Below are 26,522 nucleotides of genomic sequence, written 5' to 3'. Positions count from 1 at the left end.
TCGATACAAGGTATAACAACGTCTTATGAAAGAGTTCTGCACTAGGGCGACCAGTTATCTGGGCGGAAAAAAACAATCTGAGCTACCTCGACACGTGAGGGATTTTGGGTACACTACACATCACGGATAGTGTTACAGGCACACCATGTCGACGTCCCCTTTCGATCTTCGAAAGACAAGATGCAATACTTTGCGATTACCACTAGAGGTCAGACTATATGCACAGCATACGATTCTAAGCAGATTCACAAGCATCAGAAATAACATCTACTGGAACCCAGAAGCTTCCAATACATGGCTCTTACTGTAAACCATAGCAGATGTGCTTGACCAACAGTTCGAACGATGGGATGATCCCCATCTGCGGAAATCTGAACATTTACTGTTTCGACCAAAATCTACTTATCCAGAGTGCAGCTATGTCAGCTGCTCCGGCAGTAAGGTCTGGATTGGCAACAACCTTGCTCTGAGAAACATCGACATCCTGAATGGGCACATTGAGGGCAATATCCGGGCCCAAACTACGACACCAGGAAAAAGGGACAGGCAAATCTTGACTACATCTTTATGTCTATAAACATGAGCTTACTTGCAAGACTACTGGCAGTAGAAGACATGAACCATGAGCGACCATAACCGGTTTAAACATCCTGTGTACCTCTGAGTAAACAAAGGGATTTTCACCCGGGTGAGCTCGGAGTGATGCCAGGTAGAAACAGGTTGATAATGTACCTGGGAATCATTGGCCATCTGATCACCGAACTAAGATTTCAAATAGGGTGTGCGAGCGGGGAGCAGGAAAGGCAACCCATTAATTACTCCACTATGTTAAAAGACTGGAATTTAAAACCTATAGCAAAAGAAACATCTGCTACTGCCACAAATATGACTCAGTACTGGCTACTAGAAAGACGACCCTTAATTCCAAACTACACACCCTTAAAAAGGTTTGCACAGTGGAAGGCCAGTCTGTAATGAAAAAAACTGAAAGCAACAAGACCGGAATTGGGTGCTTATGCATAGGAAGAGAATGTTTCAACAAGACTCTTAAGCCATGCTGAACATGAACAAATAAATTGCGGAAATCTGGCAGATAATTGGCTCTATGCACGCCCCCACAAGAAGCCTAAACTCCGAATGCGGTAGCAGTGTTGCACAGAATTATATGCCGTACCCTTTGGGAACACCACACACAATTAAGACTACAAGTGACAGTACAAATTCACCTTTGGTACAAGCCTGTACTACACAGTTAGTGGTAGCGATGGCTGAGCAACCAGAGTTATCTCAAGATTAAGCAAGCAATATAAAATAGTTACAAAGGACAGCAATTACTATGATTCAGGCAAACACTGACTCAAGGTTTTCAAGTAAAAGAATATACATTTATTTCACTCTTCAGTTGTATAACATTAGACTATTATAAGCAGTTTAAAAATCCCTCACTAAACCACACCCCTCCCAATAAATTATAGACAAGTTAAGCTCAAAATGAAGGGAGCAAAATGGAACTCCAGCAATTTAAAAGGGAGGGAAGAACAAAGTTAACAGAAATTGAACCACACCAACAGCTAAGTACTCAGGGCAATTGAACAAGAGAAGCTACAGTGATAGAATCAGGTAGAAGAGGATTAGGGCAAAAGTCAATGGTCAAAAGTCTTTTGCTCAAGATCACACAGTTCAGGGTAGTTTGCGGTAAAGTTTGTGCCACGGATTCCGGACGAGGTTGGTTGATAGAAAAAGTTAGTTCAAAGAGAAGAGAAGGACAACCTTTGGATTAGAGAAAGATTTCAAACACTTTCACTGCGGCTGAACGAAACAAACGGATTTGCACAGTACCTTAAAACTAAGGGGCAGCTGTAGCTGAGGCGGACTTTCCTTGTAGCTCCTGCAGGCTCACGGTTCCTGAAGCGACTATCGGACTGACAAGTAGGAAGACTTGAAGGTCCTGCACTACCCAGGGAAGAAGCCAGCAGCAGAGCAAAGCAACAAATAAAGGTGCGCTCCTTAAAACCCAAGCAGGGTGCGACCATCCTGGTTATCCGGCCCACTGTAGCTCTGTACAGCGAATTAGACCAGGGGAGGGGGTCCTGGCTTGCAGTTTGGGCGAACTGGATGGTCCCACTAGCTCAAGGGAAGAAGTTTCCTGGAGGATTTTCTCCGTCAGATTCTGAAGATTCGGCCCTGCAGCAGGGCTTCACCCGGCGGTTCAGTCGTTGTAGGGGTCCTCTTCTATCAGCTCCTCGTTGGTTCTTTCGTTCCAGTGGTGACTGCCTTTCCAGTTCCAGAGACTGGCTTTTTTAATGCAGTTTTCCCCCATTCATACAGCCTGGCTGTCAATCACAGCAGGGTGGCTGTCCTGGCAAGGACAGTCACCCAGCCAAACAGGAGTGCGACTTGGGTTACCAAGTGAACCACATGGCAGGGGTCCCAAGACCCATACCTCACATCCTGCCTACCCATACTTTCAGGCGCCTTCTGTGCAGAAATCCACAAAAAGACTACTAACAAAGTGACCAAACCTTGTTTGGAGAGCAGACACGAGAAAGACTAACAAAAAGATATGGCGACTAAACCCAGCCGGAGCCGAAATAAAATATATTTGGTCAAACAGGTTTATGTTCGAGACTAATCTCATAGCCTAAAACATTATCACGTTTATATAAGAATCACGGTACGGAAAATAGGGTAGTTGCCACTGCCACCAGACAAGTCTTGATGTAAAGGGAGCGAAGCAGTGCGCCAAGAGAAACAGACAAAAAGGGATAAGAATTAACCCTTTCCAATACTCCATGTAAGATGGGGTGTACTGGTCTGTGGTTAAAAAGTGACTACATAAAGTTAATGGCAACTTTACATGTTTCTGCGAGACGGTAGTCAGGGGGGGTGTCTAAAAGACAACCCTGTGAAAGTGCACTGAAGGTGCTGTGTAACAAAAATTATGCTCATGGAGTAGCTGAGGCTCCAGAGCCCAAGATCACAAATGGTAAAAACACAGCAAAACACATAAGAGTGGGGAAAAGGCTCACACTCTTACCAGGTGAAAAAAATAAACCCTAGAAATCCAGCAAAGCTGCTGAGGGACTCATTAGGTAAGGGAAATCAGCCATTTATGAGAATTCTCCCTAACAGCCAGCGTATGGGTGGACCACTTTGCCACGCACTTTGAATGTAAGGCAGAAGATCTGAGCCAAGCTGAGACTCCAAACATCCCATGGAGCTTTGTCACGGAATTTAAGGACATTCTAGAATTGATAATGAAGGGGAGCAACTCGCGAGCGCTGGGCCCAGACGGGATGAACCACAATGTTCAAAAAAGGCCAAGGGCCAGACTCCTACACAAACCCTTTGCACACATCAAGAAGTCACGACAGGTCCTGTTGTCATGGAAATCCTCTGTGGTGGTCCCAGTCCATAAGAAAGGAGAAAGATCAGACCCCAAGAACTACCGGCCTATTGCCCTCCTGGATGTGGAAGGTAAAATATTTGCATCTTCGATCCTACAGGACATGTCACTCTGGAGTGAGTTCTCTGGTCATCGGAACAAATGGCAATCAGGCTTTGTCAAAAGGTGTCCGCACCTCGCTGAACATCTTCCTCAACATCTTAAAGGCCCGAACAGAGAGATATAGAGGCAAAGATCTATCTATATGGCATTCATTGACTTTGCACAAGCCTTCGATGACATAAACCGGCCAAAACTATGGAGGAAACTTGACGGATGGGGAACTCCCCCCCCCCGCCCCCCGTGACAGTGGAGTGCTGACAGATCGTCAGAACAACAACTTTAAGGATCAGGCAGAACAGGAGTTCTCGGACCCATAAGCAAATGACAAAAGCTTTAAAGCAAGGATGCCAGTTGGCATCCAAGTTCTTCAACTGGTTTATTTCAGATATAAAACGTACCTTCAATACAAGAGGTTTCCCTTCAAAACTTTATTTTTTAACACATTATTAACAGAAGGAAATTTGTTAAAGTTATTCCTAAAGCTGCGTCCCTAGCGTTATTAGTATTAGCCCTAGATGTGAAATATCTAATGTGTAGATAGAGCCAGCCCTAGCATATGCTGGTGTGCCGCCTACAAGGTAATGTAGATGTCCTTTCCCTTTCCTCTCTGACTACTTTCCTCAAAGTCTAAAACAAAATTGCACACTTCCTGGTGGTTGGTTTGAATCTTTATTTGTACCTCCTCCAGTTTGTGTGTCTTATCTAAAATTGTTTCTATTACCACTAAGGTCAAAAAACAATAAAAAAAGCTGGGGACAGATAAATTTCTTTTCACTAAGATCAGATGCCTATCAAATAGCTGAGCTTGTATTCACCCAGCTAGTTATTTTTGGTATGTACAGCTTGGATTCATTATTTGTACGATCCCCGTCATCTATGTTTACAGGGTCTCGGAGTATGGATTATCAGTCCAATACTACTATAACAATAGTCAACCGGTTTCAGCGGTGCAAGTTAATAGCCGCCTTCTTCAGGACAAATGCTTCTTATTGTTGCATTCTTCGTATAAATCTTTTTCTTGGATGCTGAGAGTTATCTTCGGGCGTCCAGTGGGCTATAACAGGTTTGTCCCTGAGTCCTATGGGTTAAAAAACAAGAAAAGGACAGATGTACTATCAGTCTGAGTGCTTTTCCAAGATCGTATCTAGTTTCCTCAAATGTGAGCTATTATTCCACAATATTGGAAGATGTTGGCCTTACCTATATTTATTTTGAGGTACCATCTATATATTTGTGTTGTCTTGAGGTCTCAGAGGGGTCTATTATCACTTGACCAGCCTTCCGTGTTCTTTAGAATCTAGAAATGGATGGCATATAAGTGCTGTTATCTCTCATTCTATTATGAACTATCTTGGAAGGATAAATATACATGCCTCTTTCAAAAGTTATTTACCTGTCTTCCATTTGTGATTGTTCACAGTAGTTGTGTAGAAGTTGTTCGTCTGTGTCTATGGAGCCTATAAGAAATAAAAAGGCCCCGTCATCTTGGCACTTAGGTTCTTATCTGATATGCATACTCTATGTTGTTACCAAGGAAAAATGCCTATTTGTGTGGATTCCCATCATGTAGCTTATTATTGTTGTAATGCTAAGCTGTTGTCTCACTTTAGCAACATGCTGTTGTCAGTCCCTAGATGTAAGACTTATTCTTCAAATAGCAAAAAATGTACATTGAAATCCATTACTCCCATAGAGCTCATCATAATATGTCAATTACATATATTGATTCTATGGTCCATTACGTGGCAGGCAATTGCGCCTCTGGGCACGTTTAGCCATAATCTACTCCCCCTATATTTTCAAAGGGAAAAGACAGTAGGCCCCCTCTTACCTCATAATTGCTTTCTGTTAGTCTGCACTGTGTTTCGTCTCCTGCCTGGCTGTTCTTGCGCTCTCCATCTTGGATTCGGCGTGTATTCATATGGACAATGCAATCACGTGACTTCATCGTGTTGCAATAGGACACTCGTCTGTTTTTATAATAACGGACCGGATGGTTTCCCATCTAAAATACACACCCTGTATTTTATTCATTTGTTCTATTTGTTTCAAGCATTTACTCGAATTGTTGTCTCCATACCATATATCGACAGTTATTTACCCTGACACTAATCCATTCATCAAGAACATTGTGAGCTGGCATCGATACATCGACGACATTGTTATTTGATGGAAACAGATCAACTTTAGACAACTTTATCTGCTGGATTAATGAACAGAACCCTTACCTCAAATTCACACATGAAGCAAGCAAAACAGAAGCCACTTTTCTACATCTGAAGATCATGAGGAGAGGTCAATCCTTTGAAACAACTGTCTTCAAAAAACCAACAGATTCTTGATTATAACAGTTATCATCAGAGATCACTGAAAGAAAACCTCCCGTTTGGACAGATCCTCCGATTCAGAAGGAACTGCTCAACTAGAAGAGAATATGATCAGCCATCAGAAAGATTAGCCAATAATCTCAAGGACAGACATTATCCCCATAGAATCATTAAACAAGCTAGAAAGAGGGCTAGGAACATACCGAGAGAAACAACCCTCATACAACATGAGAAGACAGAGGTGACAACAAAATTACAGCAGTTTTCAGTCATTCAGCAGTCACTAACCGACTGAAAAAAGAAATTTGCAAAGCATGGCATATACTAAATGTGGGAGAGAACCATTTGCCAGTACCGTTATTTGCGATAAAGAGAAGGAAAACCCTCAGGGACTGTCTAGTTCATACATACAAAGAAGAACTAAATACTATGAACTACACAGACATTATGGAATACATCCAAACCACTGGGCCATACACCATGTGGCAATTGTTCTGTATATAGAATTACAGAACGCACAACCTCTATTGACATAGGCTGGAATTATCCCTGGCAACAGAAACATTTTACAAACTGTAATACCACAAATGTGGTTATATTTGATCCAATGTCCATGTAACAAAAAATACATTGGAATGACTACGAGGGCAATAAAGATACGCATTGGCGAACATAGGTCCAACATTAGGACCAAGAAACGAACGGCACCACTTGTTGAACATTATATCGAGAGGGGGCACACAGAAGATGAACTGACCTGGACAATACTTGAAAGTCAGAGTACCAAAAAGAGGTGGCAATATTACTTAGAAGTAAACTATGGATTTTCAGACTCCAAAGTCATGAGTATGACTTAAATGAGGAAATCTGCTGGCAAACACTGGCAGTACAATGATAGAGAAAATGACAGCTTTTATTCCATTGTTATAATTCATTAAAATACCATCCATCTTGAATTAATTAAAATCTAGTTCAAGCCTTAAGTTATGAAGAAACAAATAACCTTTTCGACAAATGTATAAATGAACTTAAACTCTTTGATACAGCATCAAGTACTATAAAGATGCAGACAGTACAGATACTGATATAAGTGGACACCTGCCCAGAGGATTAGCGGTAATATAGTCTAACATTATAAACATGAGTCAACGCTGACTCCCATGACATACACGCTAATTACACTAGGACAATAAATGTGTTGCTGATGGCTTAAATAACTCCCGTTCTGTAAGAAAGGGAGGTGGATCCAACTACTATACTACACATCCCAGAATACATCTGACCTCCATCAATACGAGCGCTGCAGAGCAAGTTATTAAGCTTATGTATGAAAAATAGCCAATTGCTCTGTTGGCGACTATAAAAATCTAGTTAAGATATCACCAATATATTATGGATTATGTATAATATTGTTCATCCACAAGTGGAGCGATCTCCATAGAACTACAAATCGAGAGATGTGGGCATAAACTGTAGTCCCCTTTTTTTAAAACAAAAAATACATTACAGGATAGATATCCTTCACAATTAACCATCCGGCACTTTGAGCTACACAAACGGACAAGTGTTTCATCTTCAACATGATAGTCACGTGATGAGTGACTACGTAAATAAATGTCGAAATATGGTATGAAGACAATTCGAGTAAACGCTCGAAACAAATGGAACAAATGAATAAAATACAGGGAGTGTATTTTAGATAGGAAACCATCCGGTCCGTTATTTTTATAAAAACGGACGCGTATTCTATTGCAACACGATGAAGTTACGTGATTGCATTGTCTATATAAATACACGCCGAATCCAAGATGGCGAGCGCAAGAACAGCCAGGCAGGAGACGAAACACAGTGCAGACTAACAGAAAGCAATTACGAGGTAAGAGGGGGGCCTACTGTCTCTTCCCTTTGAAAATATAGGGGGGAGTAGATTTGATTATGGCTAAACATGCCCAGAGGCGCAATTGCCTGCCACGTAATGGACCATAGAATCAATATATGCAATTGACATATTGTGATAAGCTCTATGGGAGTAATGGATTTCAATGGGACATTTTTTGCTATTTGAAGAACAGTCTTTTACATCTAGGGACTGACAACAGCATGTTGCTAAAGTGAGAAAACATCTTAGCATTACAGCAATAATAAGCTACATGATGGGAATCCACACAAATAGGCATTTTTCCTTGGTAACATACAGAGTATGCATATCAGATAAGAACCTAAGTGCCAAGATGACGGGGACTTTTCATTTCTTATAGGCTCCATAGACCCAGACGAACAACTTCTACACAACTACTGTGAACAATCACAAATGGAAGACAGGTAAATAACTTTTGAAAGAGGCATGTATATTTATCCTTCCAAGATAGTTCATAATAGAATGAGAGATAACAGCAATTATATGCCATCCATTTCTAGATTCTAAAGAACACGGAAGGCTGGTCAAGTGAGAATAGACCCCTCAAGACAACAAATATATAGATGGTACCTCAAAATAAATATAGGTAAGGCCAACATCTTCCGATATTGTGGCATAATAGCTCACATTTGAGGAAACTAGATACGATCTTGGAAAAGCACTCAAAGACTGATGATAGTACATCTGTCCTTTTCTTTTTTAACCCATAGGACTCAGGGACAAACCTGTTATAGTCCACTGGACGCCCGAAGATACCTCTCAGCATCCATGAAAAAGAATTATACGAAGAATGCAACAATAAGAAGGAGGCTATTAACTTGCACCGCTGAAACCGGTTGACTATTGTTATAGTAGTATTGGACTGATAATCCATACTCCGAGACCCTGTAAACAGATGACAGGGATCGTACAAATAATGAATCCAAGCTGTACATACCAAAAATAACTAGCTGGGTGAATACAAGCTCAGCTATTTGATAGGCATCTGATCTTAGTGAAAAGAAATTTTCCTGTCCCCAGCTTTTTTATAATTTGACCTTAGTGGTCATAGAAACAATTTTAGATAAGACACACAAACTGGAGGAGGTACAAATAAAGATTCAAACCAACCACCAGGAAGTGTGCAATTTTGTTTTAGACTTTGAGGAAAGTAGTGAGAGAGGAAAGGGAAAGGACCTCTACATTACCTTGTAGGCGGCACACCAGCACATGCTAGGGCTGGCTCCATCTACACACTAGATATTTCACATATAGGGCCAATACTAGTAACGCTAGGGCCGCAGCTTTAGGAATAACAAATTTCCTTCTGTTAATAATGTGTTAAGATTAGGGGACAAACAGGAGGTGACCACCCGTTGACTCCATTTTGTATTTTCCCTCCCTTCAAAACTAGCCAAGGAACCCATTGGCAGACTAACGTACTAAGGGATCAAACACCAACAGGTCTACGTCAGCGTGCCACATTGCAAGATTATGTGGGGGAAAACAGTCTGAAAATCAACCCCAAAAATTCTTGAATCTCAACTTCAATGGAAAGCCTGGGGGTAAGCAGAAGGGAGGGGTTGGGGAACTCACGGTATCTAAGCGGTGAAAAATTAACGGAGGTAAGCACCAGTGTTTGTCTGAATACCAGCAGCAGGGATGCCCCGAGAGAAACCACCCTAAGAGTCAAAGCCAAAAATCTTGCTGCACAGGGAAGGCTTTTCCTAAAATTAATGGTGCCCTTGGCCTAATTTTACCACACAAAGGCGATACCCCAACCTCACATACGGGACAGAGGCATTCTTTACCGTCCCAACAGGGACTTGGCCGAAAATAGAAGGGCTGTTCTGGAAGAGTACTGGGCCTACCAAAAACCACCACTATCCATGCAAATTAGGATGGAACTTGGATTAATATCGTTGTACACGATAGTGGTGTGGAAATCTTTCCTTGTACCATAAAGTGCATATCGCCAAATCCCCTGGGAGACTTCAGTAATTAATAAAGCCTTGAACGAGAAAAGAAAAAGCTTTCAATGAATGGAGAAGCATCTGCCAGAAGATCTTAAGACTTGGGAGAATCCGAAAAATATCGAAACAACCCAGATGGAAGCAAACGAAAGTTACACACGTAGGATTGGATTCACGCACAGCGTGACAGACAATTTTATAAGCTTTACGGACAATCCCTTAAAGAATCCAGGAACCTGAACACACTAAATACCTGCAGCAGTTCCTTACCCGTCACTTTAGAGCACAGTTTATGCGCTTTTGCCTGAACTTGCCCACAAAGGAAATACTGAGCCCAAGAGCGCGAGAGATTAGAAACATCATGTAGGGTGTGTTTTAACAAAGACGTGAAGGAAACTTTGCGGTGCTTGGTATTATTCTGCCCAGCGGCAAGAGACATAAGGACCACCATCCTGGGCAGGATAACCAATGAATTCGAGTCGATGACGGCCGATTGGTGGCTCATGTTCACACAGGGAGAGTGGACATCTTTGACCCTGGCAGTAGTCAAGCTGCAGAAGGAGATTCAGTAGGATTGAAGAGAGAAAGCCCATTGGCTGACAGACAATTGTCAACTTTTGTTCAAAAGGTTTGCTTTGAAGAATTTCTGTATATTCAATAGGTATAAGGTTCTCTTTGGTTTAGCAAACACCTTAATAAAAGAAAAAAAGAAAGTTGTCATGGCAATGGCCATAGAGTTTTAGCAAAGATTTGTAACCCAAATTTGTAACATTCAAATGCTATAAAGTTTTAGAAAACTTGACCATTTTTAACAGAATCGAAGCCCATCTACCCCTCCCAGGTTTAGTAAGGTCATTCACAAATTTAACCAAAGCCTCCCTTGTAGTGCTGACCAAGCAGCAAGGCTGGACAAAGGGGGTCCTGTTGTGTAGTACAGATAACACTTAGACTTGATAAGCGAAAGACTCACAGGTACATTCTAAAAGTATCAGATATATTACAATACTATACAAAGGCACACATTAAATATTTCAAGGCTTAATATAAATATGGTAGTTGGTTACCTGACTGAGTTGTGTATATGCTATCTGTCTCATTACTTTAGATCCACAAGCAAAGCACATATCAATAAATAGGCTTTATAATAATGATAATGGCATCCAGCACCATATACTGTCACTTCAGATATCCAGCCCCGGCCTGTGTGCCAAGTCCCTCAGCCTTTTAGCGGTCCCAAAAGGTTCCCAAGGAAAGAGGAGTAGTCAGTAGGGCCCACTCAGCTAGCGCAAGTACTGAAGCTCAGTTAGGGCTTGGAAAATTCCAACCATGCGTAATAGGGATTTCAGTGTCTTAAGTAGATTTCTAACATAAGGATGAGCAGACCCCGAGCACCACCAGGGGGGTTAGGAGGGTGTTTCAAAGAAATAAGGTCTTGGGCCGACAAGCCCTTGGAAAATCTAAAGCGGTCCCAGGTTATAGTAACTTTCTGGTGTAGTCGACAAAAGGAAGTTATTTCGCGGGTACAAGGGTGTTCAAAGTCAATAGTCTTTAGGTTCTTATGGAGAACCAAAACTTAAGGGGAAGAGGTGGATAACTCCATCTTCACATATGCATTTCTTACATGAACACTAGACTGAGTCAGGAGGTACTCAGTAGTTGAAATTCGGTATTCCAGCAGGCTAGTCTGCTGGTGGAGGGCAGAACAGCACATGCCACAGTCCAAGCAGTCTTGAGGACACCCACGAAGAGCTTTAGCCATTAGGCCACCCAAAGTACTTGCAATGATTAACAGCTAGATGCGGCCATTACTACAGAGGAAAAGTAAATATCCACACTCTACAACTGAAAACTGGCTATGTACCTCTAGCAAGACAGAACTTATTGATCCCCCCCACCAGTCTTATTGGATGGGGGATCTGGGAATCTACCAGCACGAACACAGCCCAATGACCTGTTCTTGGGTGAATAACCCCTGGGAGAGACTCTACCAAGTCTTTAGCTCACTGTCCCCTATACATGTCCCTTTTTATGTAGGAAGGCACTTCAGGAGGTATTTCGATATGAAGGTAAAAGTCCACAATATGGTATTGGCTGAGCCAATGCTGGTTTCCACAGTAGTCCTCGTTAGTCTTCAGCTCCATTGGTCAACTTGGTTCCAGGGTCCAGTTCATCTATCTAGAAACCAAGCCTCCAGGAATCTGCCAAGCAACATCTAAACCCCTGGAGGAATGTGGATTAGGGTTTCCTGCCAAAACGGGCACACAAAAGGAGCCTTTGCAGAAGCCTGCCAGGGTGCATGAGAAAAAAAAAAAAGAGGGTGTTCTCCACATGGAGAGGTAGGAGGACCAGAACAAGAAAGGCCATTTTGAATAGAATTTAAAACATGGGACAGCTTGGAGTATACTTGTAACCGTTCTATTGGGGCAAGTGCCAGCCAACTAACATTTTGCGTCTATTTTTAGCATTTAGAGCGCCAAGGGACCACTCCGGTAGCGATAGTGTGCGGTACAATTGATAGATAGCATTAAATCTGTAGTGCCGAGCCCTTCAGCTTTCGGTTTTCATCCCGGGACTGCTTCCTGGTGTGCCTCCCCTGAGCCCTCCCTCCACTGCCGATTGATCCTTTGAAGCCTACATTAGACACAAAGGCAGCCCACTGCCCATGCTGCCCTGTTGGCTAAAGGCCCCAAGGCAAAGGGCAGCTTGTGAAGAAGCAACTCCAGTCCGTGTTTGCCTATGAAGTCTGCTACAGTCAACTAGCAGCAGCTGACAGCAATTACTACATTAGGAATTACAATTACTATATTCCACAAAGGCCTAACACTGCTCTCGCTGAAAGATTTGCCAACTAGCAAGTAGTCCTATGACTGCTGCACACAAACCTTTAAGCACCATTTCATTAACTCTCGCGCCCCCATTTTAGGCCTTTCTTCCACTATCCAGGTATTCCATATCTAAATATTTATGCATTTACTGAGTCCATTTTTTGAGGTTTCGCGCTAGAATCGAGGCATCTCATATCTAGGGGTTGCAGCATTTGCTGAATCCGTCTATGGCTCAGACCTGCACCGCCCCACCCCCATCCTGCTCCCCAGCTGCACGAGCAAAACAGGTTTTCACTATCAATTAAGGGTGCATCCTACCAACAAGGTACACCATGCACCACATCGCCCAAAGCAGTGTTGCATGCTGGGGCGCCAATATGCTCAACGATACCCAACCCCAACAGTCTTTCACGCACAGCCCAACCTCAACCCTCCACCCAGTCACGTAGCCCCTCCCTTACCGTTGAAAACTGAGGCATACGCGCCACTCTTGCCGAACAACCACTTTCACCCCCTCTGCTCCAACCTCCACATACATCTCTCTGCACGAGCCTGAGTAGCACATTGGAGACCAAGAGTTGAAAACATTGACCGCACCCCTCTGAGCATCCCCACGTAGTCCCGCAAACCCACCTCATCCCGGGCTAGCTCATGCCGTCCAGCAATTCCAACCAAACCACACCAAATTGCTTACATTCTCATCCACGCCAGGTCAGTCTTTAAAAACAAATGTAACGCTTGACTTTCTTGGACGAGAACCATCAAATCCTTTTCATCAGAAGAGCCCTGGTTTGCCGACAACTACGAACCCATTGCACAAAAGGCCTTGCCGAGTAACTTACTTACCTGTAACTGTTCTCCAGCATGGGTCTAGCATGGATTCACATGCTCATAATATTCCCCGTAGTCAGGTCGGGAATCCTCGGTAAAGAAAAAAATAAAAAAATCAGTATCAGTTTCGTTTCCATCCGTCTTTCTTGGTAGTAACCAATCGCTGATCTCTGGGTCATACTGCCCACAGCCAATGCCTGTCCTCTCCCCAAGTCCCTTCCCTGGCAGCCATCCTCAGATTTGGTAGCACGTAAAGTGGCAGTATGACCAAGTGAAGAGCCGCAGCAGGGAAGGAGGGAGGGTTTGCATGTGAATCCATGCTGGAGAACAGTTACAGGTAAGTAACTTGTTCCTTCTCCAACATGGGGTCTGGCATGGATTCACATGCTCATGAATATATTACATAGCAGTACACACATGCACAACCATGGGAGGTGGCAAAAGGCTCAACATTAAGAATTACATAAACTCAACATTAAGCAACTCTTACCTCCCCACCAGGCCCACCTTCAGGCGAACAGGTTGCGCAGCACTGCTTGTGCGACTCTGGACTCCTCCCTGGAATCCCGGTCGATGCAGTAGAATCTCGTGAAGGTGTGCGTCGACCTCCATGTAGCAGCCCAGCAGGGGCACACCAGACAAGAACGCCGTAGTAGCAGGGATCGCTCTGGTCGAATGGGCTCTCGGACGGCCGGACAACAGTCGGTTTGCCAACCGGTGACAGTGCATGATGCAGCCGGAGAGCCATCTGGAAATGGAAGCCTTCAAGAGAGCCTTCCCTTGGTTCACAGGTCCAAAGTTCACAAACAGCTGTGATGTCTTCGGAAAACGCTTCGTTCGGTCCACGTAGAACTTAAGCGCTCTAGCTACATCCAGCGAGTGCAAAGTCCTCTCAGCCGGCGACGGGAAGAAAACTGGTAACATCAAGGGCTCGTTAAGTTGGAAGTCCGACGGCACCTTGGGCATGAAGGAGGGGTGCGTCCTCAGCACCACCCTTGTATTGTGAAAATTATGGGGGCTTGCAGGATAGGGCCTGAATCTCTCCCACGCGTCGTGCGGAGGTGATGGCCACCAGGAATGCTGTCTTCCACGACAGGAACTTCAAAAGGCGCCGAATGCAAAGGTCAGCACCACGTTGAGCTCCCACGCCGGGGCTGGAGCCTTCACCGGCGGGAACGATCGGAACAGTCCTTTCATAAATACCTTCAGTCGATACCACAAGGACGGCCGTCCTGTAGTTCTGGTGCATCGGGAGATCGCCGCCAGATGTATCTTGATGGAAGCGTGAGCTTGTCCAGCCTTGGCCAGCGACAGTAGGTATGGTAGCACTTGGTGCCGTAATCCGTAGAGGGTTGATCTTCTGTGCACGGCACCAGACAGAGAACCTCTTCCACTTGTGTCCGTAGCACATCAAGAACCTCTCTGCAGTCAGCCAGGATATCGTACCCTCCAAACTCTAGTGCTGCAGGAGCCAGGCCTGCAAGTTCAGCGACTCCGGGTCGTGATGAAGGATGGCGCCTCCTCTGGAAAGATCTGCGTACGTCAGCAGCTTGGCCGGTGGGGACGCCAACAAGTCCAGAAGGTCCGGGAACCAGATCTGCCTCAGCAACGAGGATCATCTTGCACCAAGACCTCTGGAGCTGGTTGATGAGTGCGAGCAGCAACGGCAACGGAGAGAACGCATATAGGAACAGGCCGTCCCAGGGAAACGAGAAGGCATTGCCCATGCTCCTCGGCTGGGGAAACCTGCTGGCGAACCTCTGGCATTTGGAGTTTGTCACCGTTGCGAACAGGTCGCTCTGGGGTTTGCCCCATCGCTGAAAGAGTCGATCCACTTGATCCTGGCGTAGTTCCCACTCGTGGCACGAGCGCAGCTCTCTGCTGAGTGAGTCGGCGATGGGGTTTATCCCTGCCAGATGGAACGGCACCAGAAACATCCCTTGGGCAACGGCCCAATGCCACAGATCCTGGGTTTACTAGGATAGGGCAGGGTGTCTGGTTCCGCCCTGCTTCCGAATGTAGAACATCGTGGTGGTGTTGTCGGTGAAGATCCTCACCACCTTGCCTTTGAGGGACGGGAGAAAGGGCCCAAGGGCCCAGAACACTGCACAAAGCTCCAGGATGTTGATGTGGAGCGGCTTCTCCTCCGGGAGCCAGAGGCCTCTTGCGTGAAGAAGATCTCTGGTGTGCGCTCCCCACCCCTTCAGGGAGGCATTCATCGTCACCGTTACCTGGTGGGCAGGGGTCTGAAAGTCTGTCCCTGCCGCCAGATGAGCGTGGGTGCCCCACCACCGGATTGCTTGTCGGAAGGTGTTGAGGGATCCGGTCCTCGAAGCTGCCCGTCGCTTGGATCCAGCGAGCATTGAGGAACTCCTGTAGAGGGTGCATCCGAAGCCTGCACAGGCGCACAAGATATATGCAAGAGGACATCCCGAGGAGGGACTTGATGGACCTCACCCTGGCCAAGTCCGTGGCCAGCAGACACTGCACCTTGCCCAGGATGGCCTTTGTCCTTTCCTCCGACGGCGAGGCCAGACGCGCCACTGTGTCGTGCTTGGCTCCCAGAAACAGTGCGACTTGCGAGGGGACCAGGTGGGATTTCGGGAAGTTGATGGATAACCCCAGGTCCGTGAGCAGCTGGACAGACTTCGCTGTGTGTCCTACGGCTAGCTCCTTTGTCCCTTTACGGAAGAGCCAATCGTCCAGGTAGGGGTAGACGTGGATCCCTTGCAGGTGCAGCCACGCCGCCACTGGTGCGAGGCACTTGGTGAAAACCCTGGGTGCCAACTTCAATCTGTATGGGAGGGCCTTGAACTGGTAGTGCCGTCATTGGACCACAAACCCCTGGTGTACTTGTTCAGTCGTCACAGGTCTAGGATGGGCCGCGATCCTCATGTCTTTTTTCACGAGGAAGTACCTTGAGTATACTCCGGAGCCTCTTTGGGACGAGCTCGATGGCACCTTTGAGCATCGCCCTTAACTCCAGTAGTAGGTGAGGGAACGTGGTTTTCCTTCCTGGCCAGCGTCCAGCACCCAACGGTCGGTGGAGATAGACTCCCACACACTGACGTCCCACCGGGGTGCTTCAGTGGGGGCCCGACGCCACGGTCGGTTCAGTCTTGCATGGAGGACGCCTTGGCCTCCCTGGCGACGACGGCGGGATCCACCCGACTTGCCTCGTCCCCTATAGGCTTCTTGCGACGAGGAGCGGGCTGCCTGGCGGTATGTAGAGGAGCCACCGCCGAATCCCTTGGAGGCACCTTGCTTGCCACCGGAGTTCCGAAAGGACGGCCGTCGTTGCTGGAGAACTCCTAGGGCCCGAGCGGTCTGTGTCCGCCTTGATGGCTTGGCGGGACTCATCCACTGTTTTCCCAAACAGGTTGTTCCCGTCGAAGGGCATGTCCAACACCTTGGTTTGTACGTCCTGGCAGAAATCTGTCGCCTTGAGCCACCCTCACCGTCTAAGGCAAACGCCGTTGCCTAGCTGGCGGAAACCGGTGTCAGCAATGCGAGGACTCCCAACACTTGAACAAGCGGTAAAAATCTGAGGATGGCTGCCAGGGGAGGGGCTTAGGGAGAGGACAGTCATTGGCTGTGGGCAGTATGACCCAGAGATCAGAGATTGGTTACTACTAAGAAAGACAGATCAGAAACTAAACTGACACTGATTTTTTTCTTTACCCAGTATTCTCAGCCTGACGGGGAATATTCACGAGCATGTGAATCCATGCCAGATCCCATGCTGGAGAATAGCAATCCTACACAAACACCCAATTCCCTCTGCTTATCAAGGACGCCTCAGCCAGCACCAGATTATGTGTCCCTTCTTGTAAAACTCCACTCTCACCCCTCCCCACCCTCTCACCCCCCACAGCTTCCTCACATTTACAGATCCCCTAGCTACAACCAAAAGTTTGCAGATGAACTCAGCGACCGCAGCGCTCCTACAGCTATGTTCAACCTACATCCAGCACTCACCATCCTAGGTGATTTCAACATCTGGCTCGACTACTCTTCAAACCCCATGACCTGAGCTCTCCCAGACAACGTAGAAGCCAGAATGCAAAGCGGCCTGACCTGGGCTCTGCCGGAATTCAGAAAGTTCCTATGAGGCCAAGTACACAATAGTCAGGGGTATTACCTAGTGTCTTATTTTGCCTTGTAATGTCCTTTTCAAACACAGGGGTGGGTTGGTGGACGAGGCCGTCAAAAATGGGGGGATAGGGGGAGGGGGCACCATGGTCAAGCGGTACAACCGAGCTGGCGCAGGGCGTTTGCTCCAAGCCCAAACCCGGGACAAGGGATTATTTTAATCCTTTCTTGGTTGTAGCTTATTTAGGTTTGGATTTGCTTTATTGATTTACGGTATTCAGTGTTATGTTTTTATTTGAAAAAGGTCCCAAATGGGAATAGTTTACCTGTAACTCCATTTCTCCAGCATTGGTATCTTTCATGGATTCACATGCTTAGAATATTCCCCGTCGTCAGACTCGGTACACATATATAGCCTTTTCCAATAGGAAAACTTCTGACACTTTTGTGTCCTATCTACGTCCTTTTAGGACCCGCCTACGCATGCTCCGTAGGACGTCCCCGTATAAGAGGCCCGCCCCCGTGGTTCCCCTTCAGATTTCGGCCCCTCCAAATTAGGAAGGGTTAAATTTATCAATTAAATACATTACATTCCGGGGAGGTTGGCGGGCGCATGTGAATCCATGAAAGATACCAATGCTGGAGAAATGGAGTTACAAGTAAGAAACTATTCCCTTCTCCAGCATTGGATCTTTCATGGATTCACATGCTTAGAATAGATTGTATAGCAGTAACACTTGAGACGGCGGTGAGAATGTAATGTAATATACCCTCAACATACTACACAATGCATATGTACAGTAGGAATAAGTTACCTCATAAGCTTACCCACATAAAATAAACTGTCATTAAAAAGGTAGACAACAGATTCTCCACAGCGTGGAGCTTACCTTACTGAAACAGATGGCGCAGGACAGCTCTTCCCATCTGCACCTCGTCCGCATGCTGCCTGGCAAGGCAGTAGTGGCGGGTAAACGTGTGGGGCACTGACCATGCCACAGCTTGGCATATGTCCGTCAGCGGAATTCCTGCCCATAAAGCTGAGGAGGACATCGATCTTGTAGAATGGGCTCTAGGATGTCCTTGCAGTGGCCTTCCGGCCTTAGAGTGACAAAACACAATCGTCGATGAGACCCATCGAGCCAATCCTTGTTTAGAGATTGCTTTTCCTCTCGACGGACCATATGCGACGAACAGTTGTCTAGTAGACCTGAGTTCCTGTGTACGATGTAGGTAAAATTTCAGAGCCCTCTTAACGTCCAGGGTATGAAGAGCTTTTTCTGCTGCCGATGGTGTGGCGAAGAAAGTAGGGAGAACAATGGACGAGTGTTTGTGATACACTGTCGGAACTTATGGGACGAACATAGGATTAGTTGCCAGGACTACTTTGTCCTTAAAGAATCTTAGGTATGGCAGGTCTACGACCAGCGCTTGCAGTTCCGAGATTCTTCTAGCTGATGCGATAGCAATCAAGAATGCCAACTTCCACGAAATTAATTTTATGTCGGACGTGGCCATAGGCTCACAAGGCGGTTTCATTAAGCCTGCCAACACTGTATTGAGACTCCAAGTCGGGGGGAAAAGCTCGAAATAAACCCCTCATGAAGTGTTTTACAAATCTGTCGCTAAATAGAGGAGACTGCCTTTTCCTTGTGAACCTCGAGATGGCCGCCAGGTGCACCTTTATCGATGTGAAGGATAATCCCCTCTCCGCCAAGCGGAGCAGGTAAGGTAGAACTTGTTCCGGCGTCACCGACAACGGTTGTAGGCCCTGTTGTCCCCTACACCATTCACAGAACCTCCGCCACTTATAGGAGTAGGATTTGTTTGTAGAAGGGGCTCTAGCCGCCTGCAGAATTTTTTGACAATCCTCCGAAATGTCTAAAGCACAGAACTCCGAAAAGTCAGGAGCCAGGCTGTAAGGTTGAGACTGTCCGGGTCTTGATGCCACACCGTGCCTTTGTCCCGGGATAGTAGGTTCGGGGCTTTCGGAAACCCTATGGGATGTTCCAGTGACAGGTGAAGCAGGTCGGAGAACCATGGTTGCCTTGGCCAGTATGGTGTCACTAGAATTACCCGACAATTGTATCTGCGTATCCACTGTATTGTCCTCCGTATGAGGGGGAACGGGGGGAAAAGCATAGAGGAACATGTCCGTCCATGGGAAGGAGAATGCCTCCCCCCTGGAGCCCTCTTGAGGCCATCTGCTTGCAAATTGCTTGCATTTCTTGTTGTCTTTGGTCGCGAAGGCATCCAGAGGGGGGGGGTGACCCCATTTCTCGAACACTTTCATCAGGTGAACTGTGTCCATTTCCCACTCGTGTATCTGGGCCATGCTTCTGCTGAGGGAGTCTGCTTGGGAGTTCCTCACTCCTGGAAGGTGATGAGCCACGATGGAAATTTCGTGCTTTAATGCCCAATGCCATGTTTTCTGGGCTTCTATGGAAAGAGTTCTTGATCGCGTCCCTCCTTGTTTCCTCAGATAAAACATGGCCGTTGTATTGTCGGTCAGTATTCGTACTTGCGAGCCCTTGATGTGTGGTAGGAATGCCTTCAAGGCTCATGGTACTGCTCTGAGCTCTAACACATTTATGTATAGGAGTGACTCCGTTGGAGATCAGCGACCTTGCGTTTGGAGAGCACCCATGTGAGCTCCCCATCCGGTTAGGGACGCATCCGTGACTATGGTTCGCTGAAACTCCGGCTCCTGTAGGGGTACGCCGTTCAGATTGTGGAAACTGCCACCACTGAAGGGTCCGAAGCAGCTTGTCGTCGATGGTTATCTTGTCTGACCACGATCCTTGAGCCTGCGTCCATCGGTCCGCGAGGAATTCCTGGACTGGCCTCATGAATAGGCAACAGTTTTCCACCAGATGGATGCAGGATGCCATGGCCCCTAGGACCGAAACGTATTTTCTCACTGAGATCTTGGTGTTTCGCCGTAGTCGGCATGCTTGTTGATTGAGTCTTGAGGTTCTGTCGAGAGAGTTTCACTAGCCCTAACTGGGTCTCAAACTGTGCCCCCAGGAATACCAGCGATCTCAATGGTTGGAGAGGATTTTTCGAAGTTTATGGCGAATCCCAGCTGTTGTAGAAGCTGCATGGTGGCTTGTAAACTTGTGTTGGTCGACGCTGGGGAGGATCCCCTTACCAGCCAGTCGTCGAGGTATGGGTATACATGGTGGCCTTGCTTCCTTAGCCAGGCCGCTACTGGAGCCAGGCATTTCGTGAACGTTCTGGGGGAGGTCTTGAGCCCAAAAAGGAAGAACCGTGAATTGGTAGTGAGTCCGCCCTATTACAAATCTTAGGAATTTCCTGTGTTTCCGACACATTGGAATATGGAAATACGCGTCCTGTAAATCCAGGGACGCTAGAAAATCCCCCTCTTGAACGGCGCGGATCACTTCCTGCAGAGCGAGCATCTTGAATTTTAGGCTCTTTAAAGACTTGTTGAGATCGCGCAAGTCTAAAATGGGATGCCATTTGCAGTTCGGCTTTTTTACGACGAAATATCTTGAGTAGACTCCTTGACCTCTCTGATGTTGGAACTAATTCTATCACGCCCTTTGCTAACTAGCGTTACCTCTTGTTGCAGTAACTTCAGATGGGAATGAGCGGTGAACGCAGGTGGAATTTGCGGAGGGCTGTGTTTGAATTGTAGAGAGTGTCCATTTCTTATAGTATCCAGCACCCATTGATCCGTCGTTATTCCCATTCGTCAACATATGCTGAAACTCTTCCCCCCAGAACTGTGTGTTGTATGTCACTGCTGATCTTTATTTTGCTTGTCTCTCGACGATGACGACGGATATGATGGTCTCTTCCTGGAAGTTCTGGTGACGGTTTGCCGTTTGGGAGGCACGTCTGTATCACTGGGAGGGGTAAGCTGATCTGCCAAAGGATCAGTCTCCAGATGCAGAGAATTACCTGAAGCCCCTCTAAAGGGACAAAACGACTTGTAGTTTCTGCCACTATGGAGGGCACCCAATGAACGTGCAGTGTCCGAGTCTTCTTTCATTCCCTTTAGGGCTTCGTCCACCTTCTCACCGAAAAGAAGGTCTCCCTCTAAGGGCATATCTAAAACTTTGTATTGTACTTCTGGCCTGAAGTAGGTACACTTAAGCCAATACTGTCGACGTAATACAACCCCATTATTGACTTGCTTGAAGCCTGACTCAGCGAGGTCCACTGCGATGTTTATTGCGTGATTTGATGCTTCCTCACCTTCTCGGACGAGTAACATCGCTGCCTTCCTATGCTCTTCCGGAAGGTGATCAAGCAACGGAGCTAGCCTGTGCCACATCTCCCTATCGAATCTGGCAACAATTGCCAGAGAGTTTGCGGCCTTTACTGTGGTCGCTCCCATGGATAGCACTTTGCCAAAGGCATCTTGGGGTCTCGCTTCGTTCTCAGGAGTCGTCGTGCACTTGTGCTCGGCCTTCGCCTTCCTCGCCGCTGCCGCCGACACCACCGAGTCTGGCGTTGATTGGGAGGATAAACACTTGGGGGTAGACTCTGGAGCCTTAAACTTTTTTTCCAGGCGTCCTTTCACTGCCGGCTCTGAAAACGGGTGACGCATTGTCTGCAACCCCTCCTTCCATACATGGTCTAGTATTGGTATCGAGAACACAGATCTCCTTCTCTACCAATGTGGTCGAACAAAAAACAGTCCTTTTGTTGTTCTTCCTGGGACAAACCAAATTCTTTGCATGCCTTCTCCATCATAGAATGGAATGGCGCAATGTCGTCCAGAGGGGACGGGTGAGCTGGGCTTCTAGGGGTTTCGAACTCCACCTCTGACTCCCAGGTTGGATCCCTGGAGGGGGATGAGATATTCGACATGGCTCCCCTGTCAGACTCCGAATCTGGCAGCTCACCTTCCTCTTGTGCCAGTGCTGAGATTTGCGCGCGTAGGTGCGTCGGTTGACGGGACGGGCCCGGCTCGTCGACGGGTGACTGTGGCAGGTTTGCCTGAGGTAGTCTCTGGTCCAACAGCTGTAACAACGATTGAAGCGTGGACAGAATTTCCAATGACAAAACAGATTGAGGATTGAGAAGAGGGGCAGACACCTGTATAATGGATTCCCTCGTCGACGACTTGTCAGTCACTCGTAGCCCTAGGTCTTCTGGGCCAGCTATTCTCTCATTCTCGTCCTCCGAAGACAGCAACACAGCCTGTTCTTGTAGTAAAGTATCCGGGGGGGTCGGATCAAAAACTTCAGGCCTCCTGTAGAACCCCCGTCGACGAGGCCATCGTCGACGCCGTTGTAGGTGGGACGGTGGATGCCACCTGCGTAAGTGGCAGGGTGGAGGCCGATGACTGGGCCGCCGTCGACGGTGAGTTAGCAGGTGGTTTTGGCGGTCCCGCCTTTTCAACACTTGGCTTGCTTTTACTCGACTTGTGGTCGATCTATGATGATCGCCCGAGGAGGATTTCCTTTCCTTTTCATGCTTTTTTGATGAAGATGATTTCATTGACGAGGAGTCTCTAGTTGAGTGACTTCCAGACGACTTTTTCCGTCGGTCGAGATTTCTTCGCCGGTGGTTCCGACGAGGTAGCACGGCGTGATGTTTTCGCCAATTGTGTGGAGCCTACCTCCGAAGGGGGGTGTGCCCCCGCTCCATCATTCAGCCATGCCAACAGTCGTCGACTGCGGTCTTTGAGGGTTTTTTGAGAAAACCCTTTGCATATGTCGCAGTTATCCGCCGAATGATGAGGGTGGAAGCAATATATACAATCCATATGTCCGTCCCCCTCGTAAACATTTTTCAAGCCGCACGTCGCGCATGGGCGGAACAGTGCTTTTCCTGACACGGAGGACATTTTCTGTACTCAAATTCCAGTAATGCAACCTTGTACAAAATAGTAAGACAACGCGAGGAGATCCCACTACTGGAGACGTTTGAAATCTGAAGGGGAACCGCGGGGGCGGGCCTCTTATACGGGGACGTCCTACGGAGCATGCGTAGGCGGGTCCTAAAAGGACGTAGATAGGACACAAAAGTGTCGGAAGATTTCCTATTGGAAAAGGCTATATATGTGTACCGAGGGGTCCCAGTCTGACGACGGGGAATATTCTAAGCATGTGAATCCATGAAAGATCCAATGCTGGAGAAAAATCAGTTACAATCTCTGTACCACTTTCAACTGCAGCCCACGCCCAAGGCCACCATCTTCCAAACCCCACTTTGGAACAAAGTCACCATCTCCCCGACTTGGCCAACTCCCTTCTCAACTCACTCAGCACTCCTTCCAGGAACGGACACCCGCGTGCCGTCCCCACACCCGCCCCCCCCACCCAAACTATTCTACCACTGGCTCTCCAGCGCCCTCACACCCCTCACCACAACACAAAGCTGAGAGATCCGGCCCCACACCCAGGTGGTACGCCACCAACCACATCTCTAAAAACACTCAAGCACCGTCTGGAATGGACCTGGAAAACCAACCCAACCTCTCAAAACAAAAAACTGTCCTAGTAAGACTAACAAAGTACTATAGATTAGAAATAATAAATGCCAAAAAAGCCTTCTATGGGGAAAAGAATCCTGACCTCTTACGACCCATGCAAGGAATTGCATAACATTTTTAGGGTGTGGACAAGGCTAGTCAAATACAAGGGACACATTAAACCACCCGACAAACCCGAATCCACACAAATATGACACTCACCTAGGCCCAATAAGAAGGCCAACAAAGTTGATCTCAGGATATTCATCTTGTGGAATCATCACTTTGTCACTCACACGTGTTGCTGGAGGTCTGAAAAAATAACATTCATAAATGGGTTACACAAGGTTTCCTCAATGAATGAAATAAGTAGATTAAACATATTTGTGGAAAAACTGTACTACTGCCATATCTGATGGAAGTACATCGTAGCAACAAAAAGTGAGTCCCAATGTTTGTAGTTTTAAACACTGGTGGTCCTTCAAAATGTATCTTCTTCAGTCAGTGGCAACAACTTATTTTAAATTTTTAACACCAGTTTTTAATAAGGCATTAATTTCACAACACCCTGCAACCATCCCAAAATATTCTGTATTTGTTATGTATGCCTTCGAACAGCCTTGGTTGTGCATTTCCCACAAATTCCTTCGATACCAAACATGCAGAGAAAAGAAAGGGAGAAAACCACTAACCACTGTTCAATCTTTGACAGACCGCTTAATAGTTGAAGCAACACAGAAGCATTCTTCTCTCCGATTGCAGTTTGACTAATATGGATAATTTTCTTATGTACTAGAATACTGAATATGTTTTAGAACATACTCATTTGCTTCATCTACATGCGCTCCCACAAATAAACTGAATTGTCTTTGTGGTGATTGTTTGGCTTTGATGTGAGCGAAGGCTCTTGGCTTTTATTTACTAGAAACGCAAATTTGATATTTACATGTGGAGCATCTCCCAAGAGAAATGAGGTAGGATAAATGTATAGTTACTCACCGTAGTGACCAACGTACTCCTAGTCCATAGACACTTTCCTTCATACTGCATGGGCGTCCCTCGCTAGGGAAGGGAGCCAGAATCTTTTTCACCGGAAAAAACCTTCCCTTTAAATTTAGAGGCGCGGTCCCGGGACCATGTGCTCCCCTGACTCCGCCCACCGGCACCACACCTCAGTCCCTACACGTCGACAATAGTAAGATTGCCTAATTATTAGGGGGGATGGTGGGACATATGGAGGAACGGGGACTATGGACTAGGAGTACGTCACTATGGCGAGTAACTATTAATTACTCCTACGTCCTTTCCTCCATACTGCATGGGCGATTACAACTGAATGTAGTCCAAGGGTGGAGATGTGAACCTCCTTAAGAAAACAAAGTTCTTTACAACGGACGGTCCTAAAGCCGCGTCACGTAGAGCCGGCGACCAACAGTAGTGCTTGCAGAAAGCCGAAGGGGTGGCCCAGGTAGCTGCCCTGCTGAGGACCTGCCACAGGACAGGACTCTGGAATGCAACGCCATAGTCTTCGCTCTGCCAGTGTGGGGATGCACGTTAGCTGGAGTGGTTTGCGCTGCCCTTCATAGGCCTCCTTGATGGCCTAAACCATCCACCTCGCTATAGATGCCCAGGCCTTGACCACCGGAAGGTGACAATAGAGCATCCGACATGCGGAAGCTCTTGGTCCAGTCTAGATATAATTTCAGAGTGTCTGCCATCCAGACAGTGCAAGACCCTTTGAGCATCGTCCTTCGGGTCAGCAAAAAAGGTAGGTAACAATAGCTCTTCATTTAGTTGGAAGGCAGAGACTACTTTAAGGGTTCTGAAGTCACCAGTGCCTGGTTCTCGCCGATTCTACGGGCAGAGGCGAGACCACCAACAGAGGTATTTTAAAGGAATGGTTCGGTCAAAAAACGTTATTGCCCCTACGGGTCGGCTGTGTGTTTTTAAACCCAAGTTGCTCGATTTTAGAAAAATTTCCTATGGACCTTTGCTGAGTTTTCGTCCATTAAACGCACGCGAAAAAAGGCACCAGGGAGCTGTCATTTTGTGATAATCCTATCATTTCCCCCCGACCCCCCCCCCCCCCCATCGCCCTGGCTGACCTGCTTTTGCGGCACTAAATCATATCCCCCGCCCCTGAGCCTGTCATCAGCAGACGCGTACCACCCATTTCATAACGCCAAAGGACGTCTCGTGTCAACATTCGCTGCGCTTCAGCTAATGACGTGTCGCCATGGAAATGTCAGGACGCCTCTTTCCTCAATGAGTATAAACAGACCGTTTCACAACACAGCAGCAGATTTTCGATTCCATTCCTCTGTTACTTTGAGTATTCTGTGACTCGTTTCTGTACTCTGGTCAGCTACCTTCGTTGCTTGTAGCTCGTGTGAACAGATACCAGTACCACCGCTACAAATTATTTTAGTTTGTGTAACACACAATGGATACAATAATGCCCTACATGTACGAGCCCGAGTATACCGAGGAGGAACTACTGGAAAGGGAAACCTTCGAAAACGGTGGGTCTCCAGAAGGCAGTTGGGAGGACGATTCAACAGCTGAAGAGCCTGGACCTAATCGCATGGACGTTGTTTCCACCTGGTGCACATGCAATC

The 26,522-nt window shown here is 46.8% G+C and overlaps 1 protein-coding gene and 1 long non-coding RNA gene across 7 annotated transcripts in view; both read right to left on the bottom strand.

Moving 5' to 3' along the window:
• The window catches only part of SF1 (splicing factor 1), a 292,507-nt gene that overhangs the window by 198,486 nt on the left and 67,499 nt on the right, over positions 1-26,522 (bottom strand). For all 6 annotated transcript variants that reach the window (XM_069645035.1, XM_069645033.1, XM_069645032.1 and 3 more), the window contains exon 5: positions 24,127-24,216. In XM_069645035.1, the coding sequence (XP_069501136.1) occupies positions 24,127-24,216 (90 nt within the window). The remainder of the gene's footprint in view (positions 1-24,126; positions 24,217-26,522) is intronic.
• Positions 3,922-4,968, bottom strand: LOC138567136 (uncharacterized). The gene is made up of 3 exons (XR_011302111.1): positions 4,902-4,968; positions 4,709-4,805; positions 3,922-4,586 (listed from the first exon to the last, which is right to left on the bottom strand). It is a non-coding gene; the product is annotated as an uncharacterized lncRNA (long non-coding RNA).

This window comes from Ambystoma mexicanum, chromosome 2p (genome assembly GCF_040938575.1).
Source record: "Ambystoma mexicanum isolate Mex_15411 chromosome 2p, UKY_AmexF1_1, whole genome shotgun sequence".
Lineage (NCBI taxonomy): Eukaryota > Metazoa > Chordata > Amphibia > Caudata > Ambystomatidae > Ambystoma > Ambystoma mexicanum.
This window is presented reverse-complemented; position numbering and strand designations above follow the sequence as displayed.